General features: G+C 50.2%; 10 protein-coding genes across 10 annotated transcripts; 3 read left to right on the top strand and 7 right to left on the bottom strand.

Annotated features, from left to right (window-relative positions):
- Positions 1–476: 476 nt before the first annotated feature.
- On the bottom strand, positions 477–1,820 carry Asppvi_010376 (uncharacterized protein; the record flags this gene model as incomplete). Its single annotated transcript, XM_043306222.1, has 1 exon — positions 477–1,820. The coding sequence occupies one exon, from the start codon at positions 1,818–1,820 to the stop codon at positions 477–479; it is 1,344 nt and encodes a 447-aa protein (XP_043162157.1).
- Positions 1,821–2,555: 735 nt separating this feature from the next.
- Positions 2,556–3,720, bottom strand: Asppvi_010375 (NmrA/HSCARG family protein; the record flags this gene model as incomplete). Its single annotated transcript, XM_043306221.1, has 5 exons — positions 2,556–2,630; positions 2,684–3,192; positions 3,242–3,293; positions 3,348–3,485; positions 3,538–3,720. The coding sequence occupies 5 exons, from the start codon at positions 3,718–3,720 to the stop codon at positions 2,556–2,558; spliced, it is 957 nt and encodes a 318-aa protein (XP_043162156.1).
- A 434-nt stretch (positions 3,721–4,154) lies between these two features.
- Positions 4,155–5,747, top strand: Asppvi_010374 (Zn(II)2Cys6 transcription factor; the record flags this gene model as incomplete). The annotated part of the gene is made up of 2 exons (XM_043306220.1): positions 4,155–4,214; positions 4,263–5,747. 2 exons carry the CDS (start codon positions 4,155–4,157, stop codon positions 5,745–5,747), a joined length of 1,545 nt encoding a protein of 514 aa, XP_043162155.1.
- Positions 5,748–6,646: 899 nt separating this feature from the next.
- Positions 6,647–8,062, top strand: Asppvi_010373 (uncharacterized protein; the record flags this gene model as incomplete). Its single annotated transcript, XM_043306219.1, has 2 exons — positions 6,647–7,153; positions 7,214–8,062. 2 exons carry the CDS (start codon positions 6,647–6,649, stop codon positions 8,060–8,062), a joined length of 1,356 nt encoding a protein of 451 aa, XP_043162154.1.
- Positions 8,063–9,192: 1,130 nt separating this feature from the next.
- Positions 9,193–10,623, bottom strand: Asppvi_010372 (uncharacterized protein; the record flags this gene model as incomplete). Its single annotated transcript, XM_043306218.1, has 1 exon — positions 9,193–10,623. One exon carries the CDS (start codon positions 10,621–10,623, stop codon positions 9,193–9,195), a length of 1,431 nt encoding a protein of 476 aa, XP_043162153.1.
- Positions 10,624–11,229: 606 nt separating this feature from the next.
- Positions 11,230–11,727, bottom strand: Asppvi_010371 (uncharacterized protein; the record flags this gene model as incomplete). Its single annotated transcript, XM_043306217.1, has 1 exon — positions 11,230–11,727. The coding sequence occupies one exon, from the start codon at positions 11,725–11,727 to the stop codon at positions 11,230–11,232; it is 498 nt and encodes a 165-aa protein (XP_043162152.1).
- Positions 11,728–12,476: 749 nt separating this feature from the next.
- Asppvi_010370 (MgtC/SapB family protein) lies at positions 12,477–13,319 on the bottom strand (the record flags this gene model as incomplete). The annotated part of the gene is made up of 1 exon (XM_043306216.1): positions 12,477–13,319. One exon carries the CDS (start codon positions 13,317–13,319, stop codon positions 12,477–12,479), a length of 843 nt encoding a protein of 280 aa, XP_043162151.1.
- Positions 13,320–14,378: 1,059 nt separating this feature from the next.
- Asppvi_010369 (uncharacterized protein) lies at positions 14,379–14,742 on the bottom strand (the record flags this gene model as incomplete). Its single annotated transcript, XM_043306215.1, has 2 exons — positions 14,379–14,557; positions 14,625–14,742. 2 exons carry the CDS (start codon positions 14,740–14,742, stop codon positions 14,379–14,381), a joined length of 297 nt encoding a protein of 98 aa, XP_043162150.1.
- Positions 14,743–16,336: 1,594 nt separating this feature from the next.
- frdA (putative FAD dependent oxidoreductase) lies at positions 16,337–17,797 on the bottom strand (the record flags this gene model as incomplete). Its single annotated transcript, XM_043306214.1, has 1 exon — positions 16,337–17,797. One exon carries the CDS (start codon positions 17,795–17,797, stop codon positions 16,337–16,339), a length of 1,461 nt encoding a protein of 486 aa, XP_043162149.1.
- A 1,370-nt stretch (positions 17,798–19,167) lies between these two features.
- Positions 19,168–21,564, top strand: Asppvi_010367 (Zn(II)2Cys6 transcription factor; the record flags this gene model as incomplete). Its single annotated transcript, XM_043306213.1, has 7 exons — positions 19,168–19,279; positions 19,331–19,411; positions 19,456–20,024; positions 20,069–20,271; positions 20,315–20,335; positions 20,385–21,049; positions 21,095–21,564. The coding sequence occupies 7 exons, from the start codon at positions 19,168–19,170 to the stop codon at positions 21,562–21,564; spliced, it is 2,121 nt and encodes a 706-aa protein (XP_043162148.1).
- Between the last annotated feature and the right edge of the window lie 50 nt (positions 21,565–21,614).

Genomic DNA, 21,614 nt, shown 5'->3' with positions numbered 1-21,614 from the left:
AGCTGAACAACAAGTCTGGCCAATTATGCCCCTGTGCATATAACGATAGAATCCATCTGATCAACAAATAACTGTTTCGTGGAGTTTTTACACCAACTGTCAATGATAGGGCAAAGCTACATATAACAGGGGCAAGGTCTGTGGTGTAACTGGGCGGGGCAAGGATTACGCATTTAGAAAAGCTTTTGAGGCCTTAGGATTCCCTTCCTAGAACGGTTTAAAGGGGTGAACACCGCTGCCTTAAGTTGATGCCACGGTATGCCAGGGCCCAAGAGCAGGGATTTCCATAGGCAGCAGACCTAGAGTGATACTCATTTTCAGATACTTGGGTACTTGCGGGAGTAACCCGTGGACATCCCTCGGAAGTTTTAACCAAGCGAGAAACGAATTCGCTTTTATTTATTTTCTAATGCTCTGGTTCTAGCAAAATAGCCAAGGCTCCTTCGGCTTTCCCATTGCACACTGAGCGATGAGATCTAGCGCCATCTGTTGACCCGTTCTATCTCATATTGTCGCTCCGAATAGTCGGTCCAATCGTTTCCAGATGGACAAGGCAAATCCGAAATCTTGCGTGCAAAAAAAGATACCCCCTGACCCACGTCGGGGAAATCCGCCACTCCTTCAAAGCTAGCGAAGTTTTTATCCTTGAAGTTGATAGTGCCGTTGCTTGCCTGGAAGTGGATCATGCCTTCGCCCATCTCGCGGCATTTGAGCTTGAGATGATATTTGCGAGGCTGATCTTGGTCTGCCTTATACTTCTTTGGCCTCGTCACAGATTTAGAAGCCGGTGGCTTTCTCTTAGCGCCTAGCTTGACGTTCTCCTTGGCTGGAGCACTATCCTCGTCATCAGTTTCCTCTTCAGATCCCTCTTCATCCACAGAATCGTTCCAGTCGGATTCATCGTCGCGATTGGCTTGAGCGCAGTATTCATCCAGGGCAAACTTCTCGGAACAGATAATCATAACCCCTTCAAGGACCCCGAAATCAAAGTCGGCTTTGAAAACACCAGGTGTATCGGTCCGATGGATGTCAAGGCTGAGATCATCTGCCATGTCTGGGTACTCCCTCTCAATAGTCTCACAGTCAACAATGTAGGTACCGACGGGGGTGACATCCTCTGTCTGCTGGCTACGGCTGTTGAGATAGTCCATTTGTACTTTTTCTCGCTCATTCTCCCGCTCGTCTTCCTCGTCCTGTAATCGCCTTGCCTCCTCGACAGGGTACTGATTGGCTGCCTTTTCCACGGATGCTCTATCCCAACCCATGAGAATGACCTGAGTCTTCGGTCCAAAGGCTCTCATATGGTGTAGACCAGTGATCTTGCTGGCAGCTTCAATCATCTGCCCGGAACGATATTGGCTGTATCGATCAAAGGGTATGCCAACGACAGTGGTCGTTTTTGTACGATCAGGTTGATCAGCAGATAAGAAATACTTTTGCATGACCCAGTCAGGGTCGGAAGAGAGTGGCTCGGGGGTACGTTCGCTGATCCATTCTGCATGCATCTGCTTTTGCAGCTTCATAATGTGGTCAGGGACCTGATCGCACTTCCCAGCTTGGAGGGCTGCCTTCATTAATGCAGTTCCGTTGCCAGTGAATTCACGTTCTTCGAACTGCACCCCATAGTGTTTCAACTGAGCACGGACGAAGTCGGGGTTATCTCCTAATGCCTTCTGCCCTTCGCGTGAGAGCTTTGGCAAAAACATGCTCCGGAGTTGAGAACCTTCGATTCGATCCATATGACCAGGGTCTGCCATGAAGCGGCCAAAGGCTGAGACGAACCCATCGCGACGAATATCATTGTAGTGGTACGCAGACATTGTGATCAGCAAGCTGAGCTCAGAGGAGGGCGAGAAAAACAGCGGGATCTGGAAGCGACAGACCACTAGAAGGAGAGGAGAGAATGCAGATGAGTGTATTGACTAAGAGTGGTCTCCCAGAAAGCAAACCCTATCTACCAGGGCGGTGGGCGCCGACTCCTCAGCATCCACATCACCATGACTATTAGATGTCGTGCACTCGACTTAGTCGAGTTCTACGGTTCTACCACCTCCAGGCAGGCGAATGCGCCTGGCACACGCGATTTCTTTTCGGGCCTGACAATCTAGGCATTAATCTGTAATGAGACGCAAATTCCTGTATTTACTTCTCGATCAATCTACATCTCTCTGCTCTGATACTGAATATACCGTTTTCGCTCGCTTCATTCCGTTCTTTCCGGCCACAGTTTCTCCTACCGTCGACCGAATTCCGCTGGTTCTTCCACTCGGTCTGCCAGTACCGACCTGGCGTGCCAATGTGCAACCAACCCGCTCCACTAGGTACCTACTCTACCTATCTACATGAAGCCACTGAAGGATTGCATTTAGAAGTGGTCAAGCTGCTTCTGGCCGAGCGGAGGACTAATGTCAATACCGAAAAGAAAGTCGGACCAGTGGCAGTCTGCTTAGCCATAACTACCAATGCAAGGATACATTTATGGCACTATGAAAGCAGAAGAAAGGCTAAATAGTACGCCACTGAGCTAAATACAATTCCTCGGTCTCTGACGTGCATTACTTGATGAGTTTGGCAAAGTCAGCACTCCCGCTGAGTGATTTTTCCAGCGAAGTCAGCGGCTGGGAAACAAGCTATATATCCACATATCAGCATAATCCCATAAAAGGAAGGACCAAGAACATACCTCATGGGCTTGTTCAATCCCTTCACCTTGAAAGTATCCATACTCAGTCGCGTATTGGAACACCTGCACGACATCCTCCTGCAAGAAGTCTGGCCAGCCTCTGGCTGCAATGCTATCCTTGAAGGTCTTTTGATCGATAGCCTGAAAATCCACATTCAATCCAAGACTTTTCATCGAATTGATTATCTCCTCGAGAGTATAATACCTCTCGGCAATGTTAAATTGACGATTTAAAGATCTATCCGGCCTCAGGAGGATCGCCTTGACGAGTCCACCAAGGTCAGCGGAGGGATCAAGGAGTGGCATTGCGGCCTTGAGATGAACTGGCTCTGGAAAGACAAGTTTATAGGAGGGAGGGTCGCTTGATACAGGGACCAGAGACTCTAAGAGAAAGGAATTGTAGACGCCGAGACGGACGATGGTGTGTGGGATCGCGAGGGAACGGATGTACTCGTCGACGCGGGCTTTGCCGTCAAAGTGGACCGCTGCAGTGAGTTTTCCGTCCGTAACTGTGATACCTGTCAGACTATGCTTTGAGACATGGCCAGATGATAGTACTCTGTGAAATGTTCGGGAGGCTACTCCAGATCAGGTGCTTGACTCCCATTTCCTGTATCTGTCAGATGACTCTCTTCCTCAAAGATGGCAGGCTATATAAGCCTACCTTGGCAATATCGGCAACATTCTTTCCCTGTCTGGTTTCGGCCAGATACTCCATCTTTTGCCAGAAATCGGTCACTGCAAATACCCCGTGGGCATCTTTCATGGCCATACGCAGGGATTCTTTGGCTTCCATATCAGCCTGACAACTGAGAGTCTCCACAAAGTCAGGGTTTATGGTAAGAGGCTCCGACCTTGATGACCTCTGCACCCTGTTCAGCAAGAGCCGTGGCAGCTGGTTTGGCTGGGTCTCTGCTAATAGCCCGGACTCGAAATTGTTTTGCTGCGATCGAGTCATCCAAAATAGCCTTGGCCACGGAACCACCTTGAATACCCGTGGCTCCGAAGACCACGAAGACCTTTCTATCGAAATCCATTGTGATGAACTGTAGGGTTGATGCCTTGCTGTGCAGTAGATGATCCGGTTACAGCATGGGAAGGGGGTTGACTACCTTTATAAGGACATCTTACCTGGGAACCATGAAAAGCGGCTTGACCATTCATCCGCCTGTGCTTGATCAAGGCACAATTGAATGCCCCGACTTCCCTTCATCATGAATTAAAGGCTGGCGTACAGAGTACAATTCTTAAAGCCAATTGGTTGGCCCGCAATACCTATCTAAAAGGGTTTAGTGCTGATCTCCAGTCGTTATAAATCATAAACGTATCCGACTCGCGCTCTTATTTCTTTCGCACTCTCTCACGACTGTGGTGATTAGTTTCTTTCATATCCCATGTAGACGGACTAATTTATCTATCCGAGTCCACACGATGCAATAAGTCTCACGTTGACATCGATATATTTCCCAAAATGGTCCGCCATGGAAGGCTCTCCAACGGCTGTCGGACGTGTAGGACGCGCAAAATCAAGGTCCTTTTCCCGATATTTTAAGCTAGAACTATATCTTACCTTTGTTAGTGCGATCAAGTACGCCCAGCTTGTGGCCAATGTCTCAAAGCTGGATGGAAATGTCCGCAGTACGGAGACGCGATTGACCGCATGTTCCAGTACTACGATCTAAGGAACTACAGCTGTATGGTTTCGAGAGGTCCTGGATCAAACGCCGAGAAAAGGCGCAGCAGAGACCCTACAGCCCTTGTAGAGCCACGAGAATGTCGAGTCAATCTCCCCCGAGAGCTCATTCATTCCATCAATGATCGTGCCATCGACTTCTTTCTCGCAACTCACGTATCCCATGATTGTGGCAGTGTCCGAGGTCACTACGGGTATCTTTCTGTGCTCAGCGACGAGGTCAGAAATAGGAAACAACTCTCCGCGAGCTTGAGCGCTGTCGCGCTAGCAGCGTACGCGTACAGCTTCCAACATCCAACTCTGCTTGAGGAGTCCAGATGCCAATACGGGCGTGCTCTTCACCTCATCAACGCAGCACTGTCCTCACAAGAGGAAATGGCACATGACAGCACAATCATCTCAATACTACTGCTCAGCACGTTTGAGACGATTACCTCGGGCAGTCCACAGTCGCTTTCACAATGCGATGCACATATCAGAGGCGCAATGACGATCATCCACTTGCGAGGCCATCGCATGCTCGAGTCCCGCCATGGGCAGCAGCTGTTCCTACATATCTGCTGGTGTCTCTCCGTGAATTGCATTTTGCACTCCTACCCAGTTCCGACAGAACTCATCGCAATCCGTCAATCTATGGGAAGGTATTTGGATACCAGTGACCCTGCGTGGAAATTGTTCGACTTGGAATGCAAAGTTGCCAGATTTCGTGCCGATGTTAAGCACAACCTCCTTCATGGTCGCCATTTACTGAACGTTGCTCTGGACATCGATCGCGAGTTCATCTTGCTCGCCGGCGACTTGCCAGTTCAATGGCATTTCCGAACGATAGCTCTGGATAAGCCATCCAAGCTGGTCTTTGGGTCTTCCTACCACGTATATCCTGATGTCTGGGTAGCCGCTATTTGGAACAAACTGCGTACTTGCCGGTTACTTTTACACAAGGAAATCTGCGCCCAACTAGGTGATATTTTGGCAACATCTCCCGAACAGTATTCTCCATCGGATGCTTCCTGCCATCAATCTTCCTTCGAAGCCATGCAAACCTTGGCGCTTCAGATACTAGCTACGGTGCCTCAGTTCTGTGGCCTTGTATCTAGGGCTTCGGGCGATCTGCTGCAGACAGAGAAGGATATATTCCGGGACCCATCCGCCAGTGGCATTCCGACGGTTGCTGGGCTCTACTTTTTGTTCTGGCCCTTGCTGATGGCCGGGTGCGTGTTGGAATCAGACGTTCAGCGGAAATGGATCGTAGATCGCAGTCGGGATATTGGAAGGATGACTGGGATTCAGCAAGCATTTTCCTTGGCGGATGTTGTAGAGAGCCATAACTTCCTGGACAGGAAGGCCATAGTGCCAGGGATGGAAGGATAACGATGACACAGAAGACAAGCGAGACAAAGAACGATTGAAACCTACTTTGAGGATATGATGTATTCCTCTCCCAATCAGGATGTGAATGCGCCAAAATCTAGGGAGAAACTTGGTTTGGTATTGCTTTTTCAAGTAAGCACTATCCAAGACCGAAGACTATAACCTGGCATGAACTTGCTGCAAGATATAGAAATGGAATAGACGAACCCGGGCAGAAAAATTAGATCAGGCCCAGAGCGGTTTCAGCGCAATGACTCCCCAGTGGGTGCTCTATATCTGGGGTCGCCTGGCTCATCAGCTTGCTTTACCGATCGCCCAAACGATTAGGACCAGATTTGTCTAAAATTTATTTGATTTCTAATGGTTTAATTTTCATGGTTTGATTTGACTTGTGGTAATGCTCGAAAGAATGAGATTTCGCATTTTGCGAGGGTGCTTCATGGTAAGTATATACTTTGGGCCGTACCTAGAAGTAGTCCTCTGAAAAAGATAGTACCTTAGTACGAAACTCTACGAGAAATACGGGCCAATATGAACACATACGACTCATCCAAACCACGTTGCCTGCCAAGCGGATATTCCTCGTCGCAATGTTCCGACCAAAGCAAGGATTGTCAAGATTTGTACGATCCCCTCTCTGGACTTTCCAAGGACCCTTAGTGCCCTAAATCCAGCAAACCTAACCAAGACGAGCTTCACTTCAATAACCACTGGAAGACGCGCGCTTCGCACGCTTCCGACAAATACGATGAGTTAGACAATATTGGTGAGTCATCGAATCCGCTCCCCACGCGGTTGACTACGTCACGTGGGGGCTTGAAAAAAGTGGTTCAATTTTAGAATTATTCTCTGATTCAAATTTAATCTAGTACTCACTAAAGATCCAGAATCACGGCAAGATGACTACAGTCACGCAGACGCAGCCAACTACGGCAGTTGAACTCTCGACCTGGGGACATAACATAGAAGAAAGACAGCGGAACCCCAACTTCTCCGCCCCAGAACTAGAGGCAGATGAAGTGATGCGGCAATCACTGATTGCGGACTCCCAAGTCCCTGACGGAGGCTACGGCTGGATCCTCATCTGCGCATGTGCTGTCGTGACATGGTGGTTCGTGGGCGCTTCATACACATGGGGTGTGATGCAGGCTGCGCTAGTGGAGAAGAAGGGCCATTCGTCCTCGACATTGGCCTTTGTTGGATCGCTCTGTCCTGCCTGCATCTCTCTCCTCGCAGTCCCCAATGCAAGGGTGATCCGACTCATCGGATCCCGAGCAACCGCCCTCCTAGGCATTTTCCTCCTCGGCTCGGGTAGTATCTTGAGCGGATTCGTGACGGACAGCGTTGCAGGCCTGTTCATGACATGGGGCTTTGTGGGTGGACTTGGGACTAGTTTGTGCTTTATGGTTGGTTCTCTTACCTTACACCGAGCTGAGCAACACATATACTCAACTTGACAAAACCAGGTTGTCTCTGTAACCCCAGCACAATACTTCAAAGCCAAGCGCGGTATCGCAAATGGCATCGTCTACGCCGGCGGTGGGCTCGGCGGAACAGTGATCAGCTTCATCCTGGACGCCCTCCTCCAAAGTGTCGGGATAGCATGGACCTTCCGGGTCCTCGGCTTCATGATCATGAGCACAGGGCTGCCAGCTGCCTGGCTAATCAAAGAACGTGCACCGATCAAGCCAGCGAAGATGGTCGAATGGAGTCTCTTCAAAGACGTACGCTTCGCCGTTCTCTTTGCGACCGGCGCTATCGGTACATTCCCTCTCTTCGTGCCGGCTTTCTTTTTGCCGCTGTATACCAACTCTCTTGGCCTACCGTCTAGTGCTGGTGCAGGTCTTGTAGCAGCGTTCAATTTTTGTTCTGCCATTGGACGGCTTTCGTGTGGGTTTGCGTGTGATCGACTGGGATCGCTGAATACGCTTTTCTTGTCGCTATTGCTTAGTGCGCTGAGCATTTTTGTGCTGTGGCCTGTGTCCAGTTCGATTGGGCCCCTCGTTGCCTTTGTGGTTATCAATGGCTCCGCGAATGGGGGCTTCTTTTCCACTATGCCAACTGTCGTAGGCAATGTCTTTGGTTCGGCAAGGATGCCTGTTGCTGTAGGTATGATTGTTAGCGGGTGGCTCGGTGGGTATCTGCTCGGTGCCCCGATTGCCGGTTATATTCTGAATGCCTCGGGTGGTCAAGGGGGTGGGATTGGTGCTTATCGCCCGGCTATCTTTTATGCCGGTTCTATGGCTACGGCTGCGACGGTGTTGGCGGCGGTCGTGCGGATGAAGGTTGATCGGAGGATTAAGAAGACGGTTTGACGGATACATTTACCAGTGTAGAAGGCTAGGTGCGTCACAAACATAATTAGAGGATCTGTCTCCACTCGGCTGCAGTGCCTGGGCCGTACACTCTTGGAGTCTTCCTTGATCGGAGAGCTAGATCATCTCGCTCTGTTCTGGCTGGGTCGATGCTGCAATAGGCAGACTAGATGCCTGTAGCTGCAGTGTAGACGGGTCGCATGGATGATACCTTAGAGATAGCCGAGATAACCGCGGAAATTGTGGTATGATTTCCCATATCTCGGGCCCGCAGTTCACACATTGAAAGGCTCGTAGCCGTTGGAGCGGTAGATCGCCTGAAAAGAGAGGTCGCTTCAGCCCGAGCAGCAGATTTGGGTGTCCAGGTAAAATTGTTGTATCTTTGAAGCCTGAGATAGCAATGGAACAACTGATTCTCGTAAGGCTACAATATCATCGTCGTCAATGTCATTGATAAGAATTGATTTGACACGTCGACCAAGAGAATGGTCTCTTGTGATAATGTTCAGAAACGACTGGAATCTTCTCCATGTTTTCGGATGAGTAGGGTGTGTGTTTCTCGCTATGTTTCCGGCTGTCAACGTCGGCCTCGGGCAGCCGTGGCGTTGGTAACCCTTCCACTCCGTTCCACGTTTCAGGGCACCATTGCTCCAGCAATCCAGTCGTTCTTGGCAATATCTAGTCATGCAATGAGACTAAAGATCACAGTATACTCCACTAAGTGCGTGAAACATAATCAATTAGTGCAGGGCTACTTTGACTAGAGCAGAGCTCTGAAATGAGAGGAATTAAAAAGAGTACGTCTACCGAGTTAGAAAATCTCGGTTTCTGTCTGTCGCACACCATCTTCCAAGGCAGTATATACTATACTTAAGAATAGACTGGTTCTGACCCAGACATCAAGAGTTCACAACGCCTTTCCGGGGTCAGATGTGGATAATACATTCAATTATGGCATACTTTCGGATTTGTGTTCAGTACAAGCATGAACAAATGCCATGGGAATATGGGAAATAGGCGTCTTGGTTCGAGGGTCAAGCAACAGCCGGCTTGCAAGCCCAAAGCGTCTGAAGGCCCAGAGAGAGGCCCCTGAGCCTCTTTCACAAAGCGAAGTTATCATCTAGGGATGTTCAACATGGCTGAGAGTCAAGCGTCCAGTCTGTTAGTTTCCTCTCCTCTTTTTCCTTCATCTTCTTCTGCACAATGTCTTCTATCTCTTGCCTCTCTTCTGCAGTCAGTGATTGAAGACGGTCGTCGAGGTTGCCATCGCCAAAGAATCTTCTATCTATCTTCGCCCAGTATATCATGTCAAAAGCCCAACTTCTCCTGGCTGCATAGTTAACCCAGAAATCTCCGCTCTCCCAGCTGTCTCTCATATATGTAGAGAGACGGTGTTCTTCTGATAACAGCCCACGCTCGATTGCCACTTTCTCTCTTTCTTCCAGGACCCTCAGAAACGTCTCGAGGCGCGTCTCGTAAACGTTTGTCCAGTCATCCAACCCTTCCGGCCAGTACTCCGGCAGTTCCAGCAGAAGCCAGAACGGTGCGCTGTAGGCGAATTCAAGTGGTGCTGCATAGGTATATTCCCAATCTATTGCCCCGACGACTTTGAACTCTGCATTGGTGAGAACATTTGCAGGGCGAAAGTCATCGCAAAATAGCTTGAACGGGCCTCTGTCATTGTACTTGCAGAATCGACCCTCCCTTGCAAGTTTCCGGAATAGGAACCTTGCGATACATTTTGCTCTGCAGTCCTCGGCTGAGTCAACGGCATCATTACGCTGAGTAACCAGGTGCGCCATGTGCATATCAGCAAGGGCCTGGTAGTAGGATGATGAAGTCGGAAAAGGGCCGTCAGGGAGAAGATGGGGAGGAAAGTTTCCCACTTGGACGAGTTCATTCATGTTTAACGTCAATGGGCGGTGTTTCGCAACCCACAGGTCATCAAAGTCATCATCCTCGTTTGCTCTGGCTACAGAGCCGATTTCGGTGAACGTGTGCTTTGACAGCTGAAGCATGATATCGGCCATTTGACCGTAAGCAAACATTAGCCGTTCCTCTGAGATCTGGGGATCCAGGATTGGTCGTCCATCATCTGGGATTCCTGGCGTATTGAGCGCGTCAACGAGGTCGTATTCGTGTTCGATATACTCCATGATAATGAACGGCCCTAGTTCATCTGGACTCTCCTTGGTCATACCATAATGAAGAATATGGGACACCGGGATAGAGGTATGGAACTCGAGAAATTGCATTACGGAAACTTCTCGTTGGATTTTTTCTTCTGGAAACATCGACCTGCCGTAGCAGGGGATTCGCATAACAGCTGAACCGCCATCGACAAACTTCAAACGCACCCAGACATTGAAAGCGCCTCGGCCAGGTGTCAGAAGGGTGTCAGGAACACCGCCTCTCCATTTATCGATCAGGTGTCCCACGGCGATTAGATTTTCCCGTTTCAGCAGCTTCTCCCTTTTCCAGGTATCAAAACGCTTGTCACTCTGCTCCCAAGCTACATCGTCGAAATCCATACACTTTTCGGCAAGGATGGGGTGAGACATGACGACGAAGAATTGAGGGGATGCAAGAGATGGAAACATGCAGACAAGACCATTTACAAAATGACAAGTCAGATTATCAAACCCAGGGTATCTGCAGTTATCCAATCACAGTTAGACACCCTGCAGATGATAAAAGTAAATATGCCACCCTGTGAACCTCTTCTATTTGCTCCCTCTTGCGCTTTTGTACTTTCTCTACTACCACCCGGCTTACAATAAAATTTTCATTCACCCCCCGCTGCTTCCTGCCTGATTTTACATGGCCAGACCGCATCTCACAGTCATTACTGACCAAATACCTGCAACTCCATGTCTAACGCAGATGATACGCCCAATTTTGAGACAAACCAAGCACTATCAACTGTCCAACTCTTCCGGGCTAAAGGAACATTGCCAGTTTATCTTGCCAGACCGTCGTGCCCTTTCAACAGCACATTCATTCCACGAAATGATGAGGTCTATGAAATGCCCCACCCCCCGGGGCTGTTATGGAATATCAGCTGCAACAATAGACGCGTCCAGCTGTCAGCCAGCCCTGCCACAAGTATCTTATAGTCAGCGGTTGGTCATTTTTAATGAGACAACGGAGAGAATACCTCATGTCATTCACAATCCGCACAATGAAGAGGCTGCTACAGGCCTTGGCTGATCATTGTTGTGAGCACCCACCGCATTTGCATTGCCCCAGTTCTTAACTTCATTCTCCAGCGCTACTAAGTTGTCACATTTCAGGGTTACCTTTCCGTCGTTGGGCTTCTGGAGGAGAGCCAGAACGCGTAGCAACCAAACACGACAGGTGATGTCGAGAGTGTTTAACTGACTGTCGTATGTCCTTAGGGTCCGGTCTAAATGTCCCTCCCATCCTGCAGGGACATCGGCGATCTTGAAAAGACCCACGAGGAGAAATTCTTTGAAAACTCCCGCAGTATGCCCATGATCGGGGATCCAACCACTGCCTTGCTGCTTGACATGGTATTTTGTGCCACCGCTGTCAGGGTGACGGTGAAAGTAGAGGCCCCAGTGGAAATCGTTTGGAATTGGAGGACTATTCCTTATAAAGAGAATAATATAGAGCCCATTGACCTTGAGATCTGCCAGAGACATGGCTGGATGCGGATTGCGATAACAAAGAATAATTATAGAAATAATCTCCCTTTACAAGTCGCTTCTGTATCGAGGACTTGCTTGAGACTCCCACTTTATAGTTTGGGCCCCTTACGCCCCCCTTGCTGACTCCGGGCCACGTGAGCGACAAGTAGCGTCTTCCTAGATTATATCCCAAATGTATGGTATCCAAATGGCTTTAGCCAAGTGTATAAATTTTGGGCTGCGCCTAGATTACAACGCCGCTCCAGCGCTTCATGTGTGAGGAAGTCAGGTCAGACAATTGGATATTCAGCCCAGCCTTTCCATATGGAGCGCCAATTTGAAACGCGACCATGAGGCACGACATTTGCATGATGATATACATCCGCTTTAGGCGAAGAGGAAGAATGAATAATTTGTTACTTTTAGCCCTATTCCATACAGTTTGCCGCTGAAGAAGTGATCCAGTGTATCTATTCGTGATCAATGCATCACCACAGCCAGGGAGCGGTCAGGAGTATTGAAACACCATATCAACCGTTACTATTGGACGCGTGAAAGAATCCTCTTGAAAGGTATACAAACTGGTATGTTCAAGTCAGACTGTAGCCTTTACAGGAAACTTTTAACTGCACTAACACTCATCCAGGTTCTTCCACCTATCTCCTTTGCAGTCCATTCACCGTCCACGTCTGTCATGCTGTGGAGAATCTGAACAAGTGACATTGCTTTTCTGAGCGGCAAAGTGGTATGCTGGAAATCTGACTTCAAACTCTCTGGACGAATTCTCCTTCATCGTCCTCAATGGAGACCGAAATAACCGAGTCCAGCTGGGATAGAGCATCCATCAGACTATCTGGACCCGTGGAGCCATCTACCGTCAGATGGATGTCAAAGATCCGCTCGAGCCTTTCAATATGTGCTGCGGGTGTCTTTGGTGTCCTAGAGAAATTTGAAATCGACGCATGTCCGTCCCCTGCCGCAGGCCCTTTACTCGCGGCTTGATTAACAAGCACCTCTTCCAGTCGGGTTATCATCTGTACGCGAAACCCTGCCTCCATAATATTTATGAGCAGGGTCTGCAACCCGTCAGCCCCGGTCCGGTAGCGGATCACAGCCGAAATCTCTATGGAATCCTTCCTCCTGTCGAGGTATTGCCGCAGGATATGCATGAGAGTCGGGTAGACAAGTACAGCGAGGAAGTACAACGCGGTGGAAACGCTTGCTAATCTGAGTAGTCCAGCGCCGCAAGCAGCCCCAACCGCTGCACTCAGCCAAACACCAGCGGCAGTCGTCAGACCACGGATCTCGTTGCGTTGTTTGAAAATGATCCCCCCACCTATGAACCCAATACCCGACACGATCTGGGCTGCAATCCGGCTGGGGTCCAGCACGACCAGACCTTTATCCAGGACATCAAAAGACCCCAGTTTCGAGATCAGCATGAACAAGGCAGCGCCTATCCCGACCAGTGTATTCGTGCGCAGCCCTGCGGCTTTGTGTTTCCATTCTCGTTCAATTCCGATGATGGATGACAGTCCCGTGGCTACCAGTAGCTGTCCCACCTGTGTCCATGCCTGCTGGTCGGCTTGATCGAAGGGGTAACGCATATTGGAGCTCTGGTTACATATCCGTCAACTATTCGTTTCTCCAAGTTAGGAACGAGGATCAAAGTTTCATGCGCTACTGACATTATCTTGAGTGAAAGGTAGTGTGTTCTTCAAGCTGTCGCCTCTGCCGTTGCTGGGATTTATGTGTGTCCGGAGGCAAACCCAATATCACCGCAATATGAATAGGCCACCCTGATGTAAACGCAAGTACTGTTTCGTCGCCCACTCAGGCTCTGGCCGGGGAAGCCAGATGTCTTTAATATAATAGCTGTTGAAGATTTGAGGCCGCGTTCAGACTCAGAGCGCATTACGTCAGAATTATATGGTACTCGGGAGCGCACCAGAAAACGAACCACAGTCATTTAAGCTCCTCGGTTTGTTCCATATTTGCGCCCGTAACGACGTCATGTGAAAATACAATGGCCGGATGCGATTAAAAGCCAACAGAGGACCCGGGTATGTGAAAAAGGCGTGCCTGCGGCTTGCCGTCTTCTCGCAATTTCAGCGCAGCGCCCGCAATTCCAAATCCGATCTTATTTCTTGGGAAATCGGCCCAATCAGGGCTTTGGAAGGTCAAGCTCTGTAAGCTAGAACCTTTAGAATAGGCTCGTTAGGGCCGGGAGCCACTAAATAAAGCTCGGAGGCTTGTCTAGAGCTCCACTGCAAGTGGGACATAGTCGAGCAAAGTTACGAGTTTATTAGCTCTCGGGTGGGTCATAGCAAATACTGAGACATTAACAGTCTTGTTATAGCCAACAATGAATGTTCCACGGATAAATTCTATATACAAGTCAAAGAAGGAATTAATTCGTTGTCCAGGAGTCAAATCGCGAAGACAGTGCCTAGCACCCAATCGTTGTACTCGGGTACCGGCCAAAGAAATTTGTATTATAAAGTATCTAGCAGTCCGGAAAAAGTATCACTATATAAAGCCTGATCAGTTCAAAGAAACCGACGTCCGCCTCAGATTCTCGTGAGATGACTAGTCAATTTGCGGATATGGTCTCTAACAGTATAAGTTCATAATTCACAAAATATACGGAAGAAGAAGACCGTTACCTAAGTTGCCGAGGCACAGGTATCACCATTTGGAGGCTGAATGCAACCCAAATAGCAGAAAGTACTCAGTTGTATGCCACCGTTGGAATCTTTGCATTTGAAGAGCGCATCGTCCGGTTTAACAAGGGCATCCAGATTGCCCATGAAGACAACCGACATGAGCTCCTGAGTTGAGTATCCTTTCGATTGCAGATTTAGCAAGAGGATCAGGCAGCTAGCATTCTGCTTCAGCAGGTCTGTACGTACCATGATACTGCTCCAGGGTTTTGCCACAGTATAGAAGACCTTCTTTGCATGCATTCGTGAAGGACAGGGCGCCAGGAAGCAAGCTAGCGCCAGCGAGAAGAGCGACGGCCAGCTTCATGTTGCGGTGGAGTAAATAGTAGCCTATGACCTTACGAAAATCGACTGAGACATGAAAACTGGGTTTAGTCCACTGGCTCTTATACTCCTTAGTCTTGTGGCCTCTCAAACGGTACTGTCCGCAAGGGATGCATTCTCGAGCGGAGCCAACAATGTCTTGTTTGCGAACGGGCCAGTGAAGTTACACGGAATGCCCCGAGAAATGAGAATGCTACTCCTGTTGACATTCAAAAAGAAACAGCTCGTTGTACTGTGGGGACTGGGGCATAGAACGGTCAATTCAAATTGATCCAACCACCTGCACGCGCGCGCAACATTTGGCTCTTACTACTATTATATCCCATGATTCACATAAGGAGTCTCCAGTGGTCTCACCGCAAGATGCTGCGTCGTCGAAACATAGTAATGCTTCAATTCTTCGGACGGCCTTACCATGAAGGATTTGGCTGGCTGTGCTGACTCCTCCTTGACACCGACGATTGAGACGTTCAGATCGCGCTCTACCCGCGTAGTGCTTCCAAACAATAGGTAATTCGATCGATTAACCTGGTACCCGTATCACGAAATTCCTGCGCCCTTGGATATCCCTTGGGCTGGTCGATGGTGCTCGAAGCGTCTAGCCCACGCGACTATCTCAACAGTGTCGCCAGGCTCACGAGAAGAAATCACAAGATCGAATGCCTCTGTCAAGATAAACGCTTAAGCGGAGGTCATCTGATTCTTCTACGGATACAAGTGGAAGGCTCTCTTTAATAGATTGGAAATGTAGCCGATCTCTGCATTATTAGTACCAAGTCAGGCGTAACTCTTAGCTATAACACCTTCTTTTCACTTGTCCACAAATCAGGGCAATATCTGGCACGTTCAGAACGTCAATTAAAGAAGGGGTTGATGGGGGTGGGAGTGCAAGAATGAGACACCGAATACATATTAGGATTCCTCCCCAACATACTGTATTATGCAGACCCCAGTAGCCTTATCGTTCTACATTATTCTGTCATAACACTCTCAGGACTACTAAACAGGAATAGATATATGCAGCTGAAGTTAGGATGGACTTCTTGGTTGCATATCTATATTCCCTCACGGCTTCCAGGGCAAACCCCGACATACCAAGTTAAGCCTCATCACGGGTTTCGATTAGATATTTCAGCCTAGATAGACTGAATTTTATGATGATATTCCGGGAATTCTAACGATATCCCTTACTTTCGTGTCCAATAAGCAAGCAAGCTGGAATCGTGGTCTGGGCTTAGTAGGGCCCCTACCCCTCGCTCCAGGCCCAACTCAGAGCTTTAGGGTACACTGGACGCGTTCCTCAGGCTAGTTACTTATACAGTACAAAGATATGTTGCATAACATCAGAACATATCCACAATCACTTTATTACTATCGTTTACTATATAATTTGATTAGGTGAGAGTGTATGAGAGGAGTAAGCCAGCCTCGTCCTTTGCACTAGCCATCAGTTCGAGGATTTGGCCTGAAAGGCCAATGATCAGGAGGCCAGGAAAATAACGAACGTAGCCAGAGATTTTGCTGCTGCAGCTGACCCTGCATCAGCCTAAGAAGACCATTCTCGATGCCTTGCATAGTCAGGCAACAGAGGAACTCTCGGAATAGTGTTCCTTGTGCCACGCTGCCGCCTCATTCCCTGCTATACGTCCAAAGACCACGCACTCCAGCAAAGACGACCCTCCCAGGCGGTTCTGGCCATGGACGCCGCCGGTCACCTCCCCTGCAGCCCAAAGCCCTTCTATTGGGGTCCCTTCTGCACCTATCACCCTGCTATGCTCATCAATGACCACTCCCCCCATCGTAAAATGAATGACAGGCGTGACCTGTCCAGCATACACCTCGTACTCTGGCATTACTTCAGTCAATTTCCAGTGACCAAATGATTTACGGCCGAATGGATCCTTTTTCTGGCCGGACACAACATCCCCATACTCCTGGAGGGTCTTGACCGCCGTCAATCCGAGCTCTCCGACTGTCATCTTCTTCATGAGTCCCTTCCAGACGTAAAAGTCCATATGCGAGCCCGCGGCCGCCGCGGCGCTCTCATCAAGTACAAGCGTCACATCCCACTGGCGCGTAGTTGTCTCCGTCCGACAGGTCGACTTCACAATCGCGTCAACAACATGTTGACGGGTCTCCAGCTCATTCACGAACCGGCTTCCATCGCCATTAAGCAGGATTCCACCCTCGCCGCGGAGCATCTCCGCCGCTAGGATCTTGACCAACGCAGCCGGATCCTTGGGATCCACGAACCCAGTCGGATGAACCTGCACGCAGTCCATATCCACCACCGACGCACCCACCTCTTCGAGAATCGGCTGCGTCCCCTCCCTCGCCTCATTGGTCGACGGGTAGTTAGCCAGATCAGGCCGATACCGCGCCAGCATACCCCTAGAATCACCCGCAAACCCACCCGTAGCAAAAATCACCGGTCCGCTGAGCGTGTGCTTCTCCGTCTGTTCCTTCCCTTGCTGTCCACCTCCACCCTCAACAGTAACATACTCCACCCCCTTAACGCACTCCCCCTCCTTTACCACCCGCGTAACTCTAGCCCCGCTCCGCAGGCTAAACAACTCCTCCCCTTTCAACTCCTTAAGCAACGCCCCCACAATCGAAAAACCGGGCGGGTCCCGCCCCGCCCCCCGATGCGTCCGCGGGAAGCTATGACCACCCAATTGCGCGACTCGACTGAGATCAACCCCCTTCTCATCAACGAGCCAGTGCACTGCGTCTGCAGAGCGAGACGCAAGGGTGGAAATAAGCTTCTCCCGCCGGGCGCGCTCGTCGCTACTTGCTTCTGTCAATGCGTCGCCAGCGGACTTGATTGTGTCTTGGAAGAAGACATCGGCATTGTCGTCGTTGCCTTGGAACCTTGTTCCGGCGCCGTTAATTCCTGAGGAGGCTTTGATGGAGTTGCCGCCTGGTTTGGGGGCGCGGTCGAGCATCTGCACCGGGATGCGGTGTGATATCAGGGTGCTGGCGGCGGAGAGCGCGGCTAGGCCGGAGCCGACGATTATTACTGGTGGTGGAGTTGCCATCTTTAGCATTTCTTTCAGCGAATTGAGTTTTGAGTTTATTTGGGGTGTGTGCGAATATAAGGTGTCAGGGAAGGGGGAATGGAGATCAGGCCATGGTGGGCTGATCGTTATCCGATGATTCCATGACGCTGACATCACGCAGCATAATTTGTGCCTGCGTCGGCTTATACTTCACAACCTAACCTGAAAATCGACCAGGAGGAGAGCAGTATCGAATTGTGGAATTCTTCTGGCTCGTATGAGATTTCTGCCGACGGGATTATGTGCCTTTGAAGCTCGGAATGCTGAACAGGGAGACTGAATGCTATTGAGGATAGGCGAGACTGTCATTGTCTAATCTATAGTCCCATCAGTACGACTACTTAAATTAGAGAATAGGACATGATCGGGCTGTAGCCAAGCATTGCAGTGTTTGCCAGAAAGTAGGGACTTTCTTGGCATGATTTATAACCCAGTTTCTGCCATATATGGCAGAAGCTGACTGCTAGGAGCAGTTTGAATTCCAGTAGGCTCTCTTCATGCATAGGAGAGCAGAATGAAGTCTCAGATACCGACCATAGCTTAAAGGCGATTATCTTGGACGAGGAAGGGTCACAATCCGCTGACGTGCTACACGTGTCGCTTCCGATATCCCAAAAGCTGGCTATTCATAGACCCTTTGCCGTGCACTGTGTCACCAGATGCAACATCTTTGAACTGATAGACGTGCGAGTGCTGTGCAGACAGCCGCGCTCTTCACCTCCCAAGCGCATATCATGTCAACTTCGGTGGTCTCTGTCAGGTTGACTGATCAGCGCAACGCGCTGCAGCTCATGACTCGACGGACAGTGATAGACACATGGAATGTCACGGGCGTTAATTGACCAGGGCAGAATTGGATGGTAAAGTACCACTCCGTTTGCCGAAGAAAATAGGGAGATTCCAATATCATGATTAGGGGTTGTATTGGACTACTTCGTGTCCAGGTTTGATATATTGATCGCTTTCATCTATATCAGCCGAGTGATTGGTCCTTGCTTGGTTACTGAGTCGGTACATCTCAACCCGATAGGTCTGAAATTCACAGATGTCCCCACACTCCACTTCTTCTTTGGGCATACGGAGTACCTCTCCTAGACGTACGCACAACGGCTAAACCGCCGAACTAAACCCATAACGCAGAAGTCTGTCGAGAATTAAATTAAACTAGCCCATTCGAAGCTTATTTACCCCGCGCGAAAGCACCCCACAGGAGCCAAATGCAAGCGAATTAGCCTTCAGTCGGGGAACTCGGACGGAAGCCGGCCCATCTCCACCGGACAACGGGGTATTTAGCCTACCCCTCGTCCGGACTCTAGGGCAAGCTCACTGACACCGAGACCAGGAACAGAATGGAAGCCGAGGTATCAGTGCAAGAGGATCGCCCTGCTTGTCGCGCCTGTCGCAAGCGGAAACTCCGCTGCTCGCGCGAAGTCCCGCTCTGCGCTCATTGTCGGAGGATCGGTAGCTCCTTATCCTTGCCCTTTTTGGAAGCTCACGTGCTAAGGGGTATAGGAACGACGTGTGAGTATGACGGCGAGCGAGAGAAGCCAGGTCTTAAGGCCGGAGCGGTGGAGGCGTTGAGGAAGCGGGTTGGTAGGTAATTTCTTGATCGGCAGGTTCAATCTGACATCCAGTAGAGGCGCTCGAAAATGCCGTGTTCCATCAGGAACGATCTGAAGAGCATAGACCAGTATCTGATAGCAGTGCGGTGGCTACTGCGCTTCGAGAAGGGATGGAACTACTCCTTGGACAACTGCAGCAGCAACCACATACCCGTAAACGACCATGCGAGGACTCGGTGTCTGATGTACCATGCTCACCATCAAACAAACGGAGACGGGTTAACGATACCCTGATTGAGCCGGATGACTACAGCTTCTCTGATCTGTCGTCGAGTCTACCTCCGCCAGCCGTCCTAGAGGCCGTGGTCGATTCATACTTTGCGCTTGTACAGCCGTGGATACCGATCTTCCACGAGAAGAGATTCCGCCGGCGGCTAAGGAGCGCTGACAAGTCTCGCCTGGAGGTAGTGCTGCATGCGATGGTGGTTGCGATGCTCAAGCATGTCGATCAATCTGTGCTTCCGGCAGATCTGAAAGATATTGAAGCTGTCTGTGAACGGTCCCGGAAGATCGTCGTGCTGACGGCAATGGATGACCTCTACGTAGAGAATTTGCAGGCTTTGATTATTATCTGCTTTGAGGATGTATGCTTCATTCCCTATACTACTTGTAGAAACTGACAGGTTAGATTGGATCCGGGAGGGTCTCTAGAGCGTGGCCGATCGTCGGTTCCTTGACGAGAACAGTCGAGTACCTCCAATTGAGCGTCGAGTCCGAGAACCACGATACAGGACGAGTCCTACAGCCTCGACCTTCCCTTCCGGTGGCTGCAGACTGGGTGGAGGAGGAAGAACGACGACGTGTTTTCTGGACCGTTTTCAACCTAGACAGGTATGCCCCCGTTTTTCATGGCGTATCATCACTAACATCACAGATTCTGCTCGGTGACTACAGGGTATGTCTGCTCAAAAGCCGACCGCATAGAATCCCGCTGAGATCTACAGGTGGAACACCAGCCTCACCTCCAATGACGTCCACCGCCGCCTCCCCGCAGACGGCGGCCTCTGGCACAACGAGGAACCCGTCACAACCCCCTTCTTCGGCATCTGGGACCGCTCCGCCGGCAAGATCGGCACCCTCATTGCCTTCCTACCTACAGACAAGCCGTCCCCCACAGCACAAGTCGACATGTCAACCGTAGGCGCCTTCGCCTACCGCGTCGAAGCCACCGAGTCGCTAAGCCGCGTGACGACCTTCTTCCTCCAGCAGCGGATCAACCACCGCGACCGCCAGGAGATGGGAAGCTGGCTGATGCGGTTCAAGGAGCTGGATCTCCGGCTGGTCAGCTGGAAGATGTTCCTCCCGCAGAAGTGGAAGGACACGAATATCTCGCGGCAGCCGACGGTGGTGACGATGGATCCGAACCTGACGCTGGCGCATATCACTCATAACACGTCGATGATCCTGCTGCATCAGCGGATTGCGTATCCGCCGCCGGAGTGGTTGGAGGTGGTGAAGTTACCCACCCTGTCCAGCGCGGAGACCTGCGAGGCGGCGGCAGCCGAGACGGCGAATATCACGGAGAAGTATCTGGGGAACTGTCCGCGGGAGGGCGTTGTGGATAGTCAATTTGCGTTTTGTGTGTTCGTCAGTGCGAGGGTTCTACTTGGTGGGTGGCCTTCTTGGATATTCCGCTACTGCTAACGGCGGACAGTACATTGGAGATATTATGGCACACCCTTGTCGCCAGATTACTGGACATTGATGAAATGCCTCGATGCCATGGCGACGCGCTGGTCTGGCCGTGTACAGGCAAATCGTCAGAACTCGGCGGCCAGGTACTTTGGCCAGCTCAACGCCATCCACCGGGCGTGCCAAAGCGACGAGAACTTCAAGCTGGATGTTCTGGGCTACTCCAACGAGATTGAATGGACTGGAGATAGCCAGCAAACAGCACCAGCAGCAGTACCTGAAAGCACGGCGGGACTGTCTCAGGTCGCCTTCCCTCCAGATCTACCAGCGATGCTGCACTCTAGTCCAGCGAGAATGAGCTACAACACAGGCAGCCCGGACGAATTGACGACAGTCACATCAATCCTGTTAGATCAGCAGTACTCGGAGATGGACCGGATCATCAGTCTAAATAATGCATATTTCGCATCAGATGTAGCCTATAGTACTTGACTAGCAAATTGTCCGAGATTTACCCCGAGCCCCGATAGATATATCACCCC

Source organism: Aspergillus pseudoviridinutans (genome assembly GCF_018340605.1).
Source record: "Aspergillus pseudoviridinutans IFM 55266 DNA, scaffold_8, whole genome shotgun sequence".
Lineage (NCBI taxonomy): Eukaryota > Fungi > Ascomycota > Eurotiomycetes > Eurotiales > Aspergillaceae > Aspergillus > Aspergillus pseudoviridinutans.
The sequence above is the reverse complement of the archived record's forward strand: the minus strand, read 5'-3'. Positions and strand labels throughout refer to the sequence as shown.